Raw genomic sequence first — 21,365 nt, 5'->3', positions numbered from 1 at the left:
CTGGGCCTGGGCTCCAGTCCAACTCAGACCTTCCCAGCCCCTTGCTGACAACCCTGAGGATGAAGTGGATGGAATGGGGAAAGACTGGGGAGAGGAGGAGGCTAAAAACATAATGAATTTTGATGGCAGGAAATGGCATTTGCCCAGCCTTCAAATTTGGCTTGCAGACATAGTCACTTCTCCCCTCCAGACTGCTAAACGATAAGAGTGGCCCAGAGAGCAATGGCTGATGAGAAATGACCCTTTATCTGGACTCTATACCCTAGCACAGAAAATCTGGTGATCTGGGTCGGTCCACATAAGTGAATGCTCGTCTTAGGGTGTCAGGCTTAAATGGATTTTAACCCAAGCAAGTCAGGAGCCTGTTCTGGTTTGTTCTTTCCTCTCTGCCTAGATCTTCCCACTGGGACAAGTGGGAAGGGCAGTCTAGACACGACCCTCAGGGGGACGTGCCCTCCACCCACACACAGGCTGCCATCCCCGACCTGCTCATGTGGGGCACAAATGCTGCCATCTGATGCAACTGGAAAAAGAGAATGAAAAAGGAAGGGGAAAAAGAGGGTGGGATTTCTCCCCATCAGAAACACAGCCTGACTCCAAAACTTGAGTCACAGGCAAGAAAGAGGTAGAGGAGACACACCCTGTGTCCCCGTCTTCACCTGAGTCCACCGCCTCCTGGCTAGGAGATGCTGGTGAAAGTTGATTAACCTCGCACTCCCTGTTTTCGTATCTGTAAACCAGAAATAATTGTGACAGTGCCTCTCTTCAATAGATAAATGTGAGGATAATATGCGTAAAGGACTTTCAGCGGTGCCTGATACAGGGAGGGCTCAGCCGGTGAGAGCTGGATTATAACTAACCCCACCCACCGGAAGAGGTGGTTGCCCAGAGCCCCAGAGTCTGATGCATCCTTAGCAATCCCACTTCCGGCCCAGAGGGAGAAAATGGGGAGGTCAGAGGATGCGGGGCCTTGTATCCCATAGGCAACTGGGACTGGAGAAGAAGTTTAGAATCGCAAAATATCCAAAAGGCCCCTTCAAAACCATCCAGCTCAGGCTCCTTCCATTGCAGGTGGGGAAACTGAGGCCCAGGCAGCAGAAGGGACTGCCCAAGTCACCGAGCAAGCTGATGACAAAGGCTAGACTAGATAAAGAAGTGGAAGAAAAATACATGCTGACTTCCTGTGTGCCCTGCACCATACCAAGCACTTGGCTTACATCACCTCATCTAATCCTCCCTGGAACCCGATGACTCAGTTTCCACCCTCGTTTTACAGATGAGGGACTCAGGGCTCAGAACAGTCGCACAGGTAAAAAAATCAAGGGCCAGGAATGAACCCCACTTGTCCGTGATGTATAATTCTTTTAATGTGCCTTTGGATTCAATTTGCAAGTATTTTGTTTAGGATTTTTGCACCTATATTCATTAGGGAGATTGGCCTATAATTTTCCTTTTTTGTAGTATCTTTATCCAGTTTGGGTATCAGAGTGGTATTAGCTTCACAGAATGAGTTAGGTCGTGTTCAGTTTTCTTCCATTTTTTGAAAGAGTGAGCAGGAATGGTGTCAATTCTTTTTGAAAAGCTTGGTAAAATTCCCCTGTGAAACCATCTGGCCCTGGGTTTTTATTTGTAGGTAGTTTTTGATGACTAATTGGATCTCTTTACTTGTGATTGGTTTTTTGAGGTCTTATGTTTCTTCTTTGGTCAGTCTAGGTTGTTCATGTATTTCTAGGAAATTGTCCATTCCCTCTAAATTGTCTGGTTGTTGGCATACAGTTGTTCAGAGTATCCTCTTATGATTTTTTTTTTTTTAAATTTCTTCGGGATCTGTAGTAATTATCCCCTTCTCATTTCTGATTCTGTTTATTTGGGTCTTCTCTCTTTTTGACTTTGTCAGTCTAGCTAAGAGTCTGTCAGTCTTGGTTATTGTTCCAGTTTGCTAATGCTGCCCATTATGCAAAATACCAGAAATGAATTGGCTTTTATAAAGGGGGGTTTATTTGGTTACACAGTTACAGTCTTAAGGCCATAAAGTGTCCAAGGTAACACATCAGCAATCGGGTACCTTCACTGGAGGATGGCCAATGCATGCGTCCGGAAAACCTCTGTTAGCTGGGAAGGCACGTGGCTGGCGTCTGCTCCAAAGTTCTGGTTTCAAAATGGCTTTCTCCCAGGATGTTCCTCTCCAGGCTGCAGCAGTTCTCCAAAATGTCACTCTTAGCTGCTCTCAGGTTGTGTTTCAAAATGGTGTTCTCCAAAATGTCTCTGTGTCAGCTTCTTGGGACAAACTCTTGGCTAGTACCTCCAAAGCATCAAAAAAACTCTGCTTTCAATGGCCATCTTCAAAATGTCTCTGTAAGTTGCAGCTCTTCTCCAAAATGTCACTCTCAGTTGCTCTGAGGTCCTTCTGTCTGTGAATTCCTTTATACAACTCCAGTGATCCAATTAATACCCACCCTGAATGGGTGGGGTAACACCTCCATGGAAATTATCCAATCAAACATTTCACTCACAGTTGACTGAGCCACTTCTCCATGGAAACACTCAAAGGATTCCAATCTAATCAACACTAATACATCTGCCCCCACAAGACTGCATCAAAGAATATTGCTTTTGGCAGGAAATAATACATCCAAACTAGCACAGTTATCTTCTCAAAGAACCAACTTTTGGTTTTATTTATTCTCTCTATTGTTTTTTTTTTGTTCTCCAGGTCACTTATTTCTGCTTTAATCTGTTATTCCTTTTTGTCTACTTGCTTTAGAGTTAGTTTGCTGATCATTCTCTAGCCTCTTCAGTTGTTCAGTTAGGTCTTTGGTTTTAGCTCTTTCTTGCTTTTTGATATATGCATTTAGAGCTATACATTTCCCTCTCAGCACTGCCTTTGCCGCATCCCACAAGTTTTGGTATGTTGATTCTCATCTTCATTCGCCTCTAGATATTTACCAATTTCTCTTGCAATTTCTTTTTTTGACCCACTAGCTGTTTAGGAGTTTTACAGCTGAGGGACTCAGGGCTCAGAATAGTCACAAAGCTAAAAAAATCAAGGGCAGGAGTTGAAGTCAAACTCAGGCTTCCCTATTCCACACCCCATGGCTCTTATCCAACAAGAAAAACCCTGCTTCCCTTTTTTAATTTCACCAAATAGCCAAGAACCCCCAGAATCCTCATAATGATCCTGTGAAAGTAGACATAACTATTCCCACTTTGCAGATAAGAAGACTGAGTCTCAGAAGCAGTAGCGTGAAGTAGGCTGGAAGCATGCGGCTCTGGAGTCAGGCTGCCCAGGTCAAACCTGGCTTCTACTACTATGGGCAAAGGACTTACCCTCTCAATGTCTCAGTTTTCTCACCTGTAGAGTGGGCATTTTAGTACTACCCATCCCTCCCTGAGCTATGGTGAGCAGTACATGGGATGATGCATGTGAAGCGCTGAAGGGACTGCCTGGCCCACGGACGTGAGCTGCGGGTGATGGGCTCTGTGTTCTTCAGGTGGGCTCCTTCGGGAACGGCACGGTGCTCAGAGACACTGCAGAAGTGGAGCTGGTGGTGTTCCTGAGCTGCTTCCACAGCTTTCAGGAGGAGGCCAAGTACCACCAAGCCATTCTGAGCCTGATCCGGAAAAGACTGTGGCGCTGCCAGGACCTGCTGGACCTTGGGCTCAAGGACCTGTGGGTGGTCCAGGGAGTCCCGGATGCCCTCGTCTTCACCATTCAGACCAGGCAGACCGTGGAGCCCATCACTGTCACCATCGTGCCTGCCTACAGAGCCTTGGGTAAGGGGAGAGGAAGGCCACTCGTCTACACACCTGCCCTCTCCCTGGGGGGTCCTGCAGCTCCCTCAGCCTTCAGGCATGACTCATCCATTCATTCGTTCATTCATTCCTTCAACTCCTGTGCTGCGGTTAGGGATACCGCGGCACACAGAACTGACCCAGCCCTGGCTGTTGTGGAACTGAGCTGGGGATACAGATTTATCAAAGAACCACCCAGACAGATACATGATTATGCATGGTGGTACATGCCTGGAGGAGAACAGGGTGCCCAGGGTGAAGAAAGAAAGGGTGGTCAGGAGGGGCCTCTCTGTGGAAAGGACATTCCAGGGCAGCAGAGACCAAGGGAGGGGAAGCAGCAAAGGCAGGTGGTTCTGTAGGACGGGGCCTTTGATTTGTTTGGGTTGTCCCAGAAGCAGACCCTGAGATAAGGATTTGAGGGGTCATCCTGGAAAACACTGATAGAGAAGTGAGGAATTCAGACAGGGAAAGGAAGAAGCCAAGAAAGCATGCATTATCCACAAGTCCCCTCTCTGAACAACTGGGCTTCCTGCCCCAGGGGAAACTCCAGGTAACAGAATAGAGTACGCCCTCACATTGTTTATCCCCACTTGTTTATCCACTGACTCTCCATCAGTCATTGGCTTGAGGGCTGCTACCTGGGGCTGCCACCTGGGGCATCACATCTCTGGCATTAGGTGTTTGAAGTCAACAGCTCTGCTACAAGCCCAGTCGAGAAACAGGTTTCATCTCAGGCACCAGCTTCTGTTAACTGGAGTGGCTGCCTGGAGTTGCCATGTAGAGATGGTATGGGAAATGGCATTCAATATTAGAAAGAAAGAGTACCAGGAGGGATTAGCTACGTGTGCCGGAAGCACGCCCTTCAGCAAATGCTCTCTCTGAGCCAAGCTCCCTTACCCAAAACTGGTTCTCCCCTACAGGTGTTAAAAGGGTCCACCAAATCACAGAGAAAGAAATACAAAATAGACATTAAAAGAAGCTAGGGGTGTTGAGGACATGGAGGGAAGGCAACAATCCACAAGTGGCCTAAGGAATGGAAAGCCCAATTTTGGTTCTCCAGAGTAAGAATCTCAAAAGAAGGACAATCAAGCAGGGCAAATATTTGGTCTCTGAAGTCTTGGGTTTCCCTGGAGATAACTCCAGTGAATTAGCAGGTCTTCCCCCTACAAGGACTACTTATTATCCCGGGATTTCTTAAACCCCCAATCTCCCTGTGCTTCTACTCTTTTCAGGGCCTTCTGTTCCCAACTCTCAGCCACCCCCTGAGATCTATGAGAGTCTGATTGAAGCCAATGGTTACCCAGGAAATTTCTCCCCATCCTTCAGCGAGCTACAGAGAACCTTCGTGAAACATCGACCGACTAAGTTGAAGAGCTTCCTGCGGTTGATAAAACACTGGTACCTGCAGGTGAGAGGGCTGTGGGGATGGGGAGGCAGGAGGGAGAGATGGAAGGTGGAAGGGGAAGGAAAGACAGCGGACAGGTGCATCATCTCAAGAAACTGCAACAAGGAGAAATGGAAGGGAGAAGGAGAGGGAGGGAATGTTAGGCTTTTGAACTATAAAGTGAAGCAATTGATGAAGATGGAGGAGGTGTGGGTGGAGGTGGAAAAGAGAGAGGAGAAAGAGACATGGAGAAGGAAGGAGAAAAATAAAGTGTAGCACTTCGGTAAGCAAGTGCCTGGAATGCTCTGGTTACAATCTGGTCACATTTTGGGAATTCTCACAATATTTCAACGTTTTCATTATTATGGTGTTTATTATGGTGATCTATGATCAGTGATCTTTGACGTCACTATTGTAATTGTTTTGGGGTGGCCCATCCATGCCCATATAGGACAGCAAACTTAATTGATAAAGGTTGTGTGTGTTCTGACTGCTCCCCATCTCTCTCCCTGCCCTTGGGACTCCCTATTCCCTGAGACACAGTAAAACTGAATTTAGGCCAATTAATAAATCCTACAATGGCCTCTAAGTGTTCAAGTGAAAGGAAGAGTGGCATGTCTGTCACTTTAAATCAAAAGCTAGAAATGATTAAGCTTAGTAAGGAAGCCATGTCGTGTTAAAAGCCGAGACAGGCTGAAAGCTAGGCCTCCTGTGCCAAAAAGTAGCCAAGTTGTGAATGCGAAGGAAAAGTTCTTGAAGGAAACTAAAAGTGCTACTCCAGTGAACACACAAATGATAAGAAAGCTAAGCAGCCTTACTGCTGATAGGAAGAAAGTTTTAATGGTCTGGGTAGAAGACCAAATCAGCTACAACATTCCCTTAAGCCAAAGCCCAATCCAGAGCAAAGTCCTAACTCTCTTCAATTCTGTGAAGGCTGAGAGAGGTGAGGAAGCTGCAGAGGAAAAGTTGGAAGCTAGCAGAGGTTGGTTCATGGGGTTTAAGGAAAGAAGCCATCTCCAAGACCTGAAAGTGCAAGGTGAAGCAGCAAGTGCTAATGTAGAAGCTGCAGCAAGTTATCCAGAAGATCTAGCTAGGATCGTTGTTGAAGGTGGCTCTACAAAACAACAGATTTTCAATGTAGACAAAACAGGCTTATACGTAGATGTCATCTAGGACTTTCCTAGCTAGAAAGGAGAAGTCAGTGCCTGGCTTCAAAGCTTCAAAGGACAGGCTGACTATCTTGTTAGGGGCTAATGCAGCTGGTGACTTTAAATTGAAGCCAATGCTCATTTACCATTCCGAAAATCCTAGGGCCCTTAAGAATTATGCTAAATCTACTCTCTCTGTGCTCTACAAATGGAACAGCAATGCCTGGGTGACAGCACATCTGTTTACAACATGGTTTGCTGAATATTTTAATTTGACGTTTTATTTACAGAAGTGTTACAAGATGTGTTGATAAAGACACAAAGAGCTTGTATCATATCGTGAACACAACTAGAGTCCTGTGACTCCAGTCCTAGAAAGAGTGACGGTTTATTTTTGCCTGGAAGCTTTGTACAGTCCCTGGGGTGGTAATTTACTCTTTGGGTCAGAAGTATTTTGTTGTTCTTTTCAGTTCAGCTCTCTCCTGTGGTCAGGAACCAAGGAACATCCAATTTACCTCCTCTGGGTTTTGTCTTTAGAATCTGAACTGTAAGGATGTTCTGTTTCTCAGTAATTCCCAACTTTGTTACTGCTTCTGGCCTGCCAAAAAGAGTTATTTTTACTGTCTATAATTCTGAGCTTTCAAAAACCTCAAAGCAAGTATGAGGCTGGTTTTCATGAAGGCCTTCATAAGCAACATTTCCACGTATGAAAAGCTGTCCTTGATTCTTAATCACAATTAAATGAATGAGATTTATGGCAGAGATGCAAATTTGATTTATCCGATTATATTCTGACAGGAAAGAGGGCACATTTTTATTGAACTCATGTAGATCCTACACAGTCATGAAAAGTAAAGGAGCTTGACCGATGTCGTGACACTTTGGGGGAAGAAGCTGGTATTCCACCAGGCACTGGTGCTGAAGACATGGTCTGGGTGATCCCTGGACCCTTCCCACTTACCCCCTGCCTGCCTTTTCCCTCCCTCTTCTGACGGGATGAGGCGTGCAGGTTTGAGGTTTGAAGTTCCAGGGGTTCCTAAAGTGGGGCCAAGCCGGGGGTGGGGACACAGGAGGAAATTGGACTGGTCTTATGTCACTGGCTTCTGGGCTAGAAATTGGGATGTGTGGCGGGGACTTCTGGAGGACTTGTCAATTGGAAACACACCATTTGTTGCAGATCAGAGGGTTTTCATTAAGTTTGACTCAGACCCAGTTTAGATGATAGGTCTGAGAGAGTTGTGGAGTAAAAGAGGAAGGGTAGCTACAGGCACCAACTCAATAGCCAGGGGTAGGGTACATGCAGGTGCCAACTCTACAGACAAGATTCTGGTTGTAGATCTAATTATTGCAGAAGGAAAGGCTTATCCAATACAAAATGTAATAGTTATTTAAAGAAAAAGCACTGCCATGATTACCATGTTTACAGTTAGTTTCTGTTCCTGGTGGAAAAACAGCAATGTTCTTACATGTTTATTTTATCTACAAAAGTCATGACATATCTTCAGAGAGCAATATCGCAAATGTCAGAGTACCCAAAACAGGAAAAAATGACAGCATCACTGAACATCAGAACTGGAAGGGAACATAGATCTTTCATTCCAGTTTGTTTTTTTTGTCCCACTAAATAACTTATCAAAAATCCTAAAAGAAATTAAGAGCTCATTTCCCTTGGTTTACATTTATGATTATACACATTCTGCATTTTATTTATCATCTAGGTTTTAAGAATTTAAAATTTAAGAATGTTATATTGCTATGGGTTTATATTCATAACAAAATTATAATCTTATTATTTAAGATTTACAGTTTTGAGTGTGAAGTATGAATTCACAAAAGTTACAAAACAAATTCATTAATACATTTGAATTCATTAAAAAAAATTTTAACCTCTGGGATAAGTTGTTCTAGTTAGTAAGTCAGTGACTTATAGGAAAGGCTCAAGGTTTCATTTATCTTGAGACCTAGAGCTTGACAAGATGATCCTGTTTTTTCCCATTTGTTTCAATTTCTTTCTGTCCCTGTGTCTAAGATGAGTCTCTTGTATGCCACATATTCATGGTTCACATTTTTTGATCCATTCTGCCAATCTGTATCTTTTAATTGGGGAGTTTAATCCATTTACATTCAACTTTATTACTGTGAAGGCATTTCTTGAATCAGCCATCCTATCCTTTGGTTTATGTTTGTCAGATATATTTTTTCCCTCTCTTATTGTCCTTTAATGAACCAATATTGAATCTCTTTAGTACTGAACCTTTCTCCATATCTCTCTCTCCTTTCTTTGTTTCTCTGTCGGTAGGGCTCCCTTTAGTATCTGAAGTAGGGCAGGTCTTTTATTAGCAAAATCTCTCAGCATTTGTTTGTCTGTGAAAAATGTAAGCTCTCCCTCAAATTTGAAGGAGAGCTTTGCTGGATAAAGTATTCTTGGTTGGAAATTATTCTCTCTCAGAATTTTAAATACGTCATGCCACTGCCTTCTCTCCTCCATGGTGGCCGCTGAGTAGTCACTACTTAGTCTTACGTTGTTTCCTTTGTATGTGGTGAATTGCTTTTCTCTTGCTGCTTTCAGAACTTGCTCCTTCTCTTCAGTATTTGAGAGTCTGATCAGAATATGTCTTGGAGTGGGTTTATTTGGATTTATTCTATTTGGAGTTCAGTGGCATTTATGCTTTGTGTATTTATATTGTGTAGAAGGTTTGGGAAGTTTTCCCCAACAATTTCTTTGAATACACTTTCTAGACCTTTACCCTTCTCTTCCCCTTCTGGGACACCAGTGAGTCTTATATTTGGATGTTTTATTTTATCTATCATATCCCTGAGGTCCATTTCAATTTTTTTCGATTTTTTTCCCCATTCTTTCTTTTGTTCTTTCATTTTCTGTTCTGTGGCCCTCGAGGTCGCTGATTCATTGTTCAGCTTCTTCTAGTCTTGTACTGTGAGTATCCAGAATCTTTTTAATTTGCTCAACAGTTTCTTTTATTTCCATAAGATCATCTATTTTTTTTTATTTACTCTTGCAATTTCTTCTTTATGCTCTTCTAGGGTATTCTTCATGTCCATTATATCCTGTGCCATGCTCGTCTTCATGTCCTTTATATTCTGTGCCATGCTCTCATTGTTTGTCTTCAGTTCTTTGATTAATTGCTCCAAGTACTGTGTCTCCTCTGATCTTTTGATTTGGATGTTTGGGTTTGGGTTATCCATATCATCTGGTTTTTTCATATGCTTTAAAATTTTCTGTTGTTTTTGGCCTCTTGGCATTTGCTTTACTTGATAGGGTTCTTTTAGGATATGTAGGATTATTCAAAGACTAATCTCTAATTTGTCAGATCTACAGCTTGGTGGCATACACTTTCTCTAACTAACCAGCAGATGGCATCCACAAGTCACCTATTTCCCTCAAGTCAGTTCTCCCAAACTTTGTCTTTGTGGTGTGTGGGGGTCTGATTCTTGTGGGGTCCAACTGGTGCACCAAATTTGGGTGTGTTTTTGGTGCTGTCTACCCTGAATGTGGGGTGTGTGTCTGAGCAGTTAGGGAGGGAGGGCAGCTTTAATAATCAAACCTCCCAGGTGTTCCTGGAGATTTAAGGCTGTTGCAAGAGCCTAAACCTTCATTTCAGTCTCGCCACAGATTGTCTTTGCTACTGACCCACAAGTCCTTGGCATTGGTGTATGGTCCCTACAATTTCCGAATGGGTCCCTCTTCCAAGCTGTCCCCTTCTAGGGCCTCTGCTGAGGGAAGGTTGTGCTATGTCACAAGTGTGCACCGGCTCTGAAGGGAAGTTCTGGGCCGTCAGGCCATGTAGGTGCATTCCCAGCCTCCTGTGAGGGTGGCTGAATGGGACGGTTTAATTTCCCCCTTTTTGCACAGCTCCGCCTTTTCAGCTCCGGTACAATTAGCTGTGGGTGCGTGAAAGGCTATTGTCCACGCCCTGATATTGGGGCGTGTGCGCGTGTTGCTGGAAACACTTCCCGTCACACTGGGTTTTTTGGTGCAGCTCTGGGCTGTGGCTCCAGTGCCAGGCAGGAGCGTTGCCAGCCCACTGGGAAGATGCCTGCAAGGGGCATGGTTATTTTCCGCTTTTGGCTGACCTCTGCCTTCTTCACTCTGAGACAATTAGCAGTGGATGCATGAAAGGCTATCTTCCATGCCAGATACTGAGGCGTTCGCAAAGCCCGTTCCTGCCATGCTTCACTGTGCAGTTCTTGCTGCCGCATCTGCAGCTGCTTTTGCGTTTTTTAAAAAAGAACTAGTCTGCCTCCAAACACCAACCCATGGTTTCCTCACACTGCAGCATGGCTGCTGGATATTCAGCAGGCTTACTCACTCGTTTCAGAATGCAGACTCCAGGTTTCACCAAGTGCACGGTCCCTGTGGATTTAGCAGGCCTTGTGCAGCTGGTGCATCGCTGGAAGTAGTGTTCTGGGTCACTTTCTGGCTTTTATCTAGTATTTTTCTCTGAGGTGTTTTTTTGCCCTGTCTCTCCTAGCCACCATCTTAGTTTCTCCTCCCATTTGTTTCAAAGCGTTTTGTTTTTTCTTCTGACTATGGGATGTGATGTAACTCTTGTTTATAATGGCCACAGGACAAGATAACAATTTTGCTTCCACAAAACAAATATCTAGATGTTTGACAGAAATTCTCACTTTCTGGATGAATATTGGAGAAGTTCTTAAGACAGGAAGTGACCTGTGTTAGTTAAGGTGCTTTCTTTTGCAGTTAAGAGAAAAACAGAAAAACCAACTCAACAATACACTTCAACAATAAAGAGAATTCTCAGCTCATGTCTGAAAACCCTTAACAGTAGAGATGGGGCTTCAGGCACTTTTTGACAAAGACTCAAACTCCATTTCTCTATAATTCTCTCGGTTTCTCTCTTTTAATTGTCAACTTGGTCCTCAGGCTGTTTTCCCTCATAGTGGCAAAATGGCTACATTTGTTCCTGCCCTCACATCCGCACACAAGAGAAAACTTCTCTTCTTCAACCACTGAACAAAAGAACTGGGCTTTATTCTAACCAAACCAACTTTGAACACTGCCTGCTCTTGAACCAATCATTTGGCAAGGGGAATAGGTTTATGCTGATGGACTGTGCCAATCAGGGATAGCTCTGGAACTGAGGATGGCACGGGTCCCATCCAAACAGCACGGCTACTGCACCATGAAGAAGGAAGGAATGCCTGCTGGAGAGGCAGCCCGAATATTCTCCACTAGATCTCAGCTGGTGCCTAATCCTGCAGTTTCCATGTTTTCCCTTTAGCTAAGCCCTTTCCTTAAAGGAAAACTTTCTCAGAAACACAACGCATTAAAACAGATAGAAATGGAGCTGTTTAGGCTGGGATGATGAAGCACCTCTTTCTAGCTCCACTCTGGGAGTTATGACTGTCAAACACAGCGAGAAATTCATGGGACTAACCCAGAGTGTTAATTATAAAATGGGGAAACCAAGGCCCAGAGAAGAAAAGTGACTTGACCAAGGTCACTCAGCCAGTTGGTGGCAGAACTGGGACTAGAACTTGGATTTTCTGGCTTCTAGTCCAGTGCCATCCATCCTTACATGGATTCTTGGGATCTCTCTCTCTCTCTCTCTCTCTCAATCTCTCTTTCTCTCTTGATCAACTTTGGCAGTATGTGAAAGCCAAGAGCCCGAAGGCCACTCTGCCCCCACTCTATGCCATCGAGCTACTGACCATCTATGCCTGGGAAATGGGTACACAGGAGAATGAGAATTTCAGTTTGGATGAAGGCCTTGCCACCATGATGGGACTGCTCCAAGAGTACAAATTCATCTGCATCTACTGGACCAAGTACTACACATTCCAGAACCCCATCATCGGGAACTTCATCAGAAAACAGCTCAAAAAAGAGAGGTACTGGGCTACTTCTTGGCCACCACATCTCATAGAGAAAAGAAAGAGAATTGAGGGAAAGGTGATATAGTTTTTTGGGTGGGCTTTATTCAACAGTGAAGCTGCCATATTAGGTGAGCCCTGAAATCGCACATGGATCCAGGATTCCTATATGTCAAGTTGACTGCCTTTCAAAATCATAAGGGTCCTGGGGGATATAAGCCTTTTCCTTTTTCCTCAAGCTACTCCCTCCATCTTATCTTAGCCCTCTCACCCTAAGAAGACCATTTCAGTGCATTTCAGGGACAGCATGATAAAGTTGAAAGAATCATGGAGACCCAAGTTTAAATCCCAGCTCTGCCATTTTCTTGCTTCTGTGAGCCTCAGTTCCTCATCCATAAAACAAGAGTAAACTGGCACCTATAATGCTGGACTTTGTGAGGGCTGGAGAAAATATATGTAAAGGAGCCACACTACGTTCACAATTGTAGCAGATGCTGCAGTGCCCTACCCCTGTCTCCTTGTCTTTTACCATTTTGGTGAAGCCTGGCTCAGTCTCGAACTGTCAACATCTGCATCCCTTTGCCTGGAATTTTCCTCTCACCAGCAGCCCTTAGGCAATGACTGGTGGGAACTGGCAGATAAATACCCCAGCTCCCTCGCGTTAGGGATGGGAAGGCTCTAGGTCACATGTTCTACACTGTCTCCCAGAGATCCCCCTTGGGACTAACCTCCAGTTGCCCACAGAGGGCTTACTTGGATACACACCTCAATTGGCTTCCTTCTCTTCCCAGTCTCACACCCCCACTCCCTTATTCCTGCTTCCTGGGATCTCCTTCCAAATAAACCACTTGCACTCAAATCCTTATCTCAGGGTCTGCTTCTGGAGGAACCCAGCTTAGAACAACTCTATATGAGAAGCTCTAGACCAGTGCAAGCAACATCACACAAATGTTTATTGTACCTTATGCAAGTGTTGGGTCTTTTTCTTTTTCTTTTTTTGCAAGGAAGAAAAATCAGTCAGGTCTTCCTTATGAAAAGAGGATTGATTATAAGGTCGCCCAGAAAATACGGGTGGAAAACTGCCAGGACCTGAGGCAGACTTGGAAGATTCCATCTCTCTGTTGCTTTCTCTCACTGCCCACACACTCTTTCCCCTCACTGTCTCTGCTTCTCTCTCCACACCTGCCCTGAGCCCTTCTTACTTCAAGCTGCTGAGGGCCTGCCATCACCCCTGATCCAAATCCCAGAAGGAACTGGTCTGAGCACTGGGCAGAGGCCCTGAGTGTTGGGTCACTTTGTGGGTCACCAGCCAGCCACTTTTGATTAGGTTACCCCATCCCAAAGGACAACCTTGCAGTGCTCCCCTATTTCGGGCAGGACTATTTCAGAGAGCAAGGGATGTTGGGAGTAGCAAGCAGGGAGCTTAAATTGCTTAATCCACTCCATTAGCCTGCTATCACATTCCATCACCCTAGTCACAGCCCCCTCCTGAACAAAAAGCCCCTGGAGTGCAAGTGCCAGTTCTTCAGTTGGGAGTTGGCAATAAACACACGTGGTCATCCCAAGACAGCCCAATCAGGCTATGAGACTCCCTTCAAGCCAATGTTCTTTAAAATATTCATTCAACATGTATATAGAGGAGAGAAAAGCTCTCCTCTATTGAGGCAGTAGATGGATAAGAATCTCACCTGCTGACTCTAAGAACTTACGGAGATCTGTGCCCAGTTTCCTCATCTGTAAAATGAGGGGACAATAATAGTCCCTACCTCATAGAATTATTGTGAGAATTAAAAATAGGTTAATGCACATAGGGTTTGGCCCAGTGCATCAATAAATATCAAATAAATAAATAGTTGTTGGTGGTGTTATTATCCAAAGCAATTCAGCCCTTCTATCCTCAAAATTATGTCGACTGATTAGAAAAACTAAAGCTCTGAAATTAAGAAGCCCACCTGAGTGGGCATCTGTTATTGCTCCAGCATGCCTTTGGGGGGCCTCATTCCCCACCCCAAAAATTCCTGGCAAACATCTAGAGTACTCTCCCATAGAAGAATTCTTGGAAATATAATCACCTCCATCCTATTAGTTTCCACTAATGTTTTGGGGCCCCCTTGGACTGACCCCCGTAGGCTCTACCCCTGGATGTAGCAGATGCTCAGTGGCATGAATAAATGATTGCTGAGGTTTCTTTCTGGCTTGTGGGCTTCCAAACCAGAAGGAGCCTGGGACCCTCTCTCTGTGTTGCAGGCCCATCATCCTGGATCCAGTTGACCCCACCCACAATGTGGCAGAAGGGTACAGATGGGACATAGTTGCTCAGAGGGCCTGCCAGTGTTTGAAACAGGACTGTTGCTATGACAATGAGGACAACCCAATCCCCAGCTGGAATGTGAAGGTAATGGCTCCTCTCCAGGCTGTCGGGGGCTTGAAGCTCAGGATGAGACAATTGCAGGGCACTTACTTATTTATCTCTATGTCGATGGAGCCAACCGGGCTTTACAGTCAGACTGAGCCTAAGACCTGGCCACCCCACTCGCTCGCTCTGTGAACCTGGGAAAATTATTTGACCGTCTGAGCTCCAAGTTCCTTATCTTTAAATCCTTTTCTCTTTTTCTTTTTCTCCTTCCCTTAGCCTACCCAGGAAACAGTTTCAGGCTCCCAATCGTTCATTGCATGAGCTGAGTCCAGCCAAGCCACCTCAATCAGTTGCTTTATGCCAGCACTAGGCTTGGGGCTAGTGGAGGGTGGGGGCAAGAGGGCAACAGTGGTACAGAAAGAGACATGGCCCCTTTCCTCAAGGAACTCATCATATTTTGTTAGAAAGCAAGTCTATGGAACAAATAGCATAGAACAGCTAGAAGGAAATACCAGAGAGGACAAGCTACTCAAGTGAACAAAACATGCTAAACAGTATTATAATGTGATGCCAAAATCACTACATTCACATTTACTTTACAGTATGCAAAATGCTTGCCCAAGGGACTATCTCAGTTGATCCTCACAGCAAATCTGTAAAGTAGGAAGGCCAAGTATTATCGTCATCATCATCATCATCCCCATTTTAAAGATGAGGAAACTGAGGCTCAGAGAGGTTAAGTTAATTAGCCAGGGTCATAATGCTAAGAGGCAGCAGAGCTAGGATTCACGCCCAGGTCTTTGGGGGCTCTGGAAATGGAGAACTGCTATCTGAAGTCACCAGAGAAAATTCCATGAGGAAGTTAGGACTTAAGCTGGGCCTGAAAGGCTGGGGAGGGCCATAGAAGCTCAGAGCAAAGGGCACTCCAAATAAAAGGGCTGACTGGGGGAAGGTGGCAACGTGTGTGCAGGAACAGTTTGACCTACTTGGAGCAGAAAGCAGACGCTTAATCAGAGGCTCTATAATCTGGTGCAGAAATTGCAAACTGAGGGGCCCAACACAGCCCGCGGATGGGCTGAAAATATATATGTATCTGGAATTTTTCTGTATCTAAAAACCATTGTGCAAAGATTTTTCTCTTGAAAAATCTGAAGACACAGCAATGCTAGACCCATACGCCTTCTTGAAAAGGATCAGCTTAGAGGCCGGGCTCTCCCTAATCTCTCCAGATGGCATTTTTCAGCCACCAGGGACTCACAGGCCCTTGAGTGTGACCTCTGGCAATGGTAGGAAGCACAGATATTGGGATCAGACTGACCTTGGTTCAAATCCCTGCTCTGTTCCTTACTATCTTGGTGATGTTTGGTAAATTACTTAACCCCATTGAACCATAATTTCCTCAGCTATAAAACGGGGATAAAAGTAGAACCAACCTCATAGGGCTGCTGTGAGAATCATATGCAGTAGGAAGATGAAAGGCTTCCAGCTCTGGGCCTGGAAAGTGGTGAGCTCTCATTCAATGTTTGCTGCTGCTGTTGAAAAGATGAGGCCAGGTGAAGGGAACTTTTGTCAGTCAGACAGAGAGGCGTGGATTTAACCCAACCCCTCTCCATCTCCCTTGCAGAGGGCACGAGACATCCAGGTGACAGTGGAGCAGTGGGGTTACTCAGATCTGATCCTCCGGACACACCCTTATGAATCCATACGGAAGATTAAGGAGAAAATTCAGCGAAGCCGGGGCTATTCAGGCCTGCAACGTCTGTCCTTCCAGGAGCCCGGTGGCGAGCGGCAACTTCTCAGCAGTCACTGTTCCTTGGCCTATTATGGGGTCTTCTCTGATATCCGCATCTGTCTGCTGGAAACCTTTCCCCCAGAGATCCAGGTCTTTGTGAGGGATCCCCATGGTGGGAGCCATGCCTATGCCATCGACCCTAACAGCTTCATCCTGAACCTGAAACAGCAGATTGCAATCAAGCAAGGGCTGCTCAGCCAGCAGCAGCAGCTCAAGTTCCAAGGCCAAGTCCTGCAGGACTGGTTGGATTTGGGGAGCTATGGCATCCAAGACAGTGACACCCTCATCCTCTCCAAGAAGAAAGCCGAAAGGGCTCCATTTCCACCCAGATAGCTTCCTCTGGGACACCTGTCTGTGCATTTATGCCATCCAATCCTGAACTCATCCCGTCAACCACTCCTCCTGGTTCTTGACCCACAACCACTGCAGCAAAAAGTCCAGGAAGCCAAATGCCAACCTCTACAGCAATCAGCCCCCAAACAGTCAAGACTTCATCAATAACAGCCACCTTCCCGAATTTTGCCCCCACTCCAATTTAGGACCAACCGGAGAAAGCCAAATATGCTCCCCAACCAATCACATAGGATGCTCCAGTTCTAGTTAGCCCACCTCCAGCTTCCCCAAGCCAACAACATCCAATCGGAGCACACTTTCCCTCTTCTCTACTACAAAGCTTTCCCACTCCCCCTGCCTGCCATTGAGTCTCTGCCAAATGTGAGGGTTGGGGCTGACTCCCTTGCTATGGAAATTTGAATAAACAGATTTTGCTTGTTCTCTTTTGGGTGGACTTAATTTATTTCCATAGACGTTAATGCTGTCCTAGCAGTGGCTGCTTAATCATTTGAGCCTCTCAACTCTGGGAAGTGAGGACTGGAGGGAAATGAGATGAAGAGCAGTAAACTGTGGGGGAGAGAGGATGGCCCACTGTCAGATCCCCTCAACTCCTGAAACACACAAACAGTTCACAAGAGTCCGCAGACTTTAGGAAAATAACTGCATCTTCATTATCACTTTTACCCCAACCAACCAATAAAATAATTTCCTTTTCCCTTCCCTTTTGCCCTGCTTTCTGGTGGATTAATCACTTATCATAGCATATAAAATATACTTTATCATATTTTAAATACAACCTCTGCATTTTTCCCACCTTTTTTTGCCTTGAGGGGCAGAAAGAGTGTCTCCTTTCCATGGTCGGCAGGCTAATCCAGCCCACATCTTTGTATCCTTCATAAAACTCAGTCCAGCCCACACTGTAGGTGGTGGGAAAATTCTTTTTTAAAGAGGAATGACTAAGTCTCCTTCTTTTCTTTTAGAAGAGAAAAGCCTGAAGCCAGAGAGCTTATTTTAATACAGTCTTAGACACACTCAGCTTCAAAGATAAAAAATGAAGGAAAAAAAAAGTATTGCAATGACAAATAAAAGTGATTTTGCTCCTCCTCCATTGAGGATTTGCAAACTCTAATTGTGTGTCTTGGAAGGGTCCTGAGAATCAGTATAAATTTTTTAAGTTCCCCAGATGTTTCCAATGTACAGGCAGGAAAGTCCTGGGCTAGAAAAATCCGAAACGCAGCTGTGCATCAGAATCACCCAAGACAGTGTCTCTCAAAGTTCAGTGTGTACACAAGTCATCTGGAGATCTTGTAAAATGCATATTCAGATTCAGAGAGTCTGGGGTGGAGCCCAAGATTCTGCAATTCTAAAAACCTCCAGGATGATATAGATAGTGTTGATTCATGGACTCTACTCCGAGGAGCAAAGCTCTGGGATATTAGAGGAAATACAGATTCCTGGGTCCCACCTTCAAGGTTCTGATTCAGTTACGTTTTTAGTGAGACCCTATTTTAACAAGCTCCCTAAAGGGCTTCTGAGGTCCAACGGGATTTAGGAAATTACTGGAATAATGGATAATGTTGAAACTACATTAGATCAAAAGCTGGGATTCAGTCATGAAGTTCTTGTGTGGCCTTGGGCACTTCCCTTCCCCTCTTAGGTCACGTTCTCCTCCTCTAGAAAAGGGAAGGCATGGACACGAAATGGCGGAAAAGGAAGTTTTACAAATCACTTCCTCCTCCATTAGGAAAATGAAAGAGCTGGGAAAGAGACTAGATTAATGAGGTGGTAACCCTGGAACCAGAAGGGACATTTGGAACAAACATAGCAGTGCCAGAGGAAGCAGGAGGCTGCTGGGAGTTCAGCTGTTGTGCATGAAAGCTCGAAACGGTGACCAGCCCCCTCTGCCCAGCAGCCATGGCAACGAGGCCGGCTTCTGGAAGGGCGCTGGGGCCCGGGCTGGCAAAGGAAACCTCCTCCACTTAAAGTTGAAGTTGAGAATCAAGGTCAGGCTGAGGGATCTATGAGGAACTAGCACAGAAACTGGCCTCAGTTTCCACCCTACGGGCAGCGGCACTTCCAGCCTCCCACCAGCACCCGCCCACCTAGTGGGGTTTTTTGTTGTTGTTTGAGGGTTTTTTTGTTTGTTTGTTTTGACTTCTGTGTGTGGGTGGTTCCTGGTCTGGCAGACACCTGAGGGCACAGCACAGACTCTGCCCTTGGTGTTGGCTCTCTTTGCAGAAAAAGCTTCTGGACTCACACCCCCAGCAGCTACCAGGACTTAAAGACCCAGTGCACTTTTTCGTTGGTTGAGTTTCTTATTTTTCTTTCTCGTATTGTTTGGTCCAGCAGATCCATGCGGGTTCAGCACACATACCAGCCTCACTTTCTTTCAGAAGCAGCATCTTCTGGCCTTATGCCAGCATCTATAAGGACATAAAGAGCCAGTGTACCTCTTTCTCTTTCCTTTTTGTTTGTTTGTTGTTTGTTTGTTTGTTTTTGATGAGAGGGGATGGTTCTTTCTGGTTTTGTTTTTTGTTTTTTTTTTTTTTGGGGGGGGGGGGGTTGGCAGATCCCTGAGGGAGGAGCAGAGATGCTGACCTGGATTTCGGCCTGAAAACAGCAGCTTCTGGCTTCCCACAAATACATAAGAAGAGATTTGCAGAGGCAGGGCACTTCATTATATTTTTTCCTTGTTTTTGCCCCTTGGGATTTTTGTGTGTGTGTGTGTGTGCATGGAGTGTTTTGTCTTTGCTAGTATTTTCTTTTTTTTTCCTTTTCTTTTTTCCTCTCTCTAGTTCTTTCTCTTTTTTTCTTTCTTTAAATAACACCTTTATTGAGATATAAATTACATACCATACAATTCACCCATTTTTAAACTGTGCAATTGAAAGGTAGTCACCACAGAGTTACACAACCATCACAATCACTTTAGAACATTTTCATCACCCTAGAAAGTAACCCTGTACCCATTAGCAGTTGTTCCCCAATTCCCTCCCCTTCTCCTTCTTTCACTTAATATAATGTTTTCAAGATTCACCCATGTTGTAACATATACCAATACTTCATTCCTTTTTATGGCTGAATAATATTCCATTTGTGATGGTTACGTTCATGTGTCAACTTGGCTAGGTTATGGTATCCAGTTGTTTGATCAAGCAAGCAGTGGCCTGATTGTTACTGTGAGGATATTTCATGGATTTAAATCACCAGTAAGTTGACTGCATTTACGGCTGATTACATCCACAATCAACAAAGGAGATTGCGATCAACAATGAAAAAAGTTTCTTCCAATCAGTTGAAGGCCTTAAAAGGAGAAGTGATGATTTCAGCAGTCAGAGGAAGAATGTCCATTTCTACTTCATTCAACCAGCTTCTCCTGGGGAATTCACTGAAAATCTTCATTGGGTGCTCCCAGTTTGCAGCCTGCCCTATGGAATTCAGACTTGCCCATCCCCACAATAATATGAGCCAATTCCTACAATAAATCTCATAATATTTACATTATATCTATATATTCTGTCAGTTGTGTTTCCCTAGAGAATCCTGACTAATACACCATTGTATATTTGGGTTGTTTCCACTTTTTTCATTAATAATTTTTGTTTTGTTAGAGAAGTTGTAGGTTTACAGAAATATCATACATAAAATACATAAAATACAGAGTTCCCACATGCCACCCTAGTATTAAAACCTTGCATTAGTGAGGTATATTTCTTATAATTCATGTAAGAACATTTTTAGAATTATACTATTAACTATAGCCCATTGTTTACAATAGGGTTCATTGTGCTGTACAGTCTTACATTCTAGCTTTTAATTTTAATACTAGTAACACATATACAACCTAAAATTTCCCCTTTTAACTGCATTCACAGATATAATTCAGTGCTGTTAACTGCATTCTCAGTGTTGTGCTACCATCACCACCATCCATTACCAAAACATTACAATCAACCTAAATAGAAATTCTGTACATTTTAAGCATTGAGAAATAAGAGAAATAAGAAACTCAACCAATGAAAAAGAGCACTGGGTCTTTAAGTCCTGGTAGATGCTGGCGTGAGTCCAGATTTGACTCCATGAGTTTGCTTATTCTATTTACTGTTTCATATCAGTGAGATCATACAATATTTTTCCTTTTGTGTCTGGCTTATTTCACTCAACATGATATCTTTAAGGTTTATCCATATTGCCACATGAATCAGAACTTCATCCCTTTTTAATGCTGAATAATATTTCATTGTATGTACACACCAAATTTTGTTTATTCATTCATTGGTTCGTGTGACACTTGGGTTGCTTCCATCTTTTGGCAATTGTGACTAATGCCACCATGAACATCGATGTGTAAATATCTGTTTGATTCTCTCCATTCAATTCTTTTGAATATATATCTGGGTAGTGGGATTGCCAGGTCATAGGTAATTCTATACTTAACTTTCTGAGGAACTGCCAAACCGTCTTCCACAACAGCTGCACCATTTCTATATTTCTTTCTTTACTTCCTTTTTTTTTCTTCTGTTTCTTAGTCTGGCTAACTGAAGAGTGGGAGAACTGGATTTTCAGAATGACTGCAACATAATACTCAGAATGTCCAGTTCTCAACAAAAAAAATTACAAAACAGGAAAGGATGACCCAGTTACAGGAAAAAAAAATAATTCAACAGAAAGTATTCCAGAGGAAATGCAGTCTCTGGAATTACTAAT

At 44.2% G+C, this 21,365-nt stretch overlaps 1 protein-coding gene across 1 annotated transcript in view; it reads left to right on the top strand.

The window, feature by feature from the left end:
- OASL (2'-5'-oligoadenylate synthetase like) overlaps positions 1–17,104 on the top strand; it is a 35,268-nt gene extending 18,164 nt beyond the window's left edge. Inside the window, exons 8-12 of the mRNA XM_037816870.1 lie at positions 3,492–3,774; positions 5,025–5,200; positions 11,954–12,195; positions 14,425–14,572; positions 16,158–17,104. Coding sequence (XP_037672798.1) covers positions 3,492–3,774; positions 5,025–5,200; positions 11,954–12,195; positions 14,425–14,572; positions 16,158–16,658 — 1,350 coding nt within the window. The 3' untranslated portion in view covers positions 16,659–17,104. The remainder of the gene's footprint in view (positions 1–3,491; positions 3,775–5,024; positions 5,201–11,953; positions 12,196–14,424; positions 14,573–16,157) is intronic.
- Positions 17,105–21,365: the final 4,261 nt, after the last annotated feature.

Source organism: Choloepus didactylus, chromosome 23 (assembly GCF_015220235.1).
Source record: "Choloepus didactylus isolate mChoDid1 chromosome 23, mChoDid1.pri, whole genome shotgun sequence".
Lineage (NCBI taxonomy): Eukaryota > Metazoa > Chordata > Mammalia > Pilosa > Megalonychidae > Choloepus > Choloepus didactylus.
Note: the sequence above shows the minus strand (reverse complement) of the source record. Positions and strands in the feature narration are given on the sequence as shown.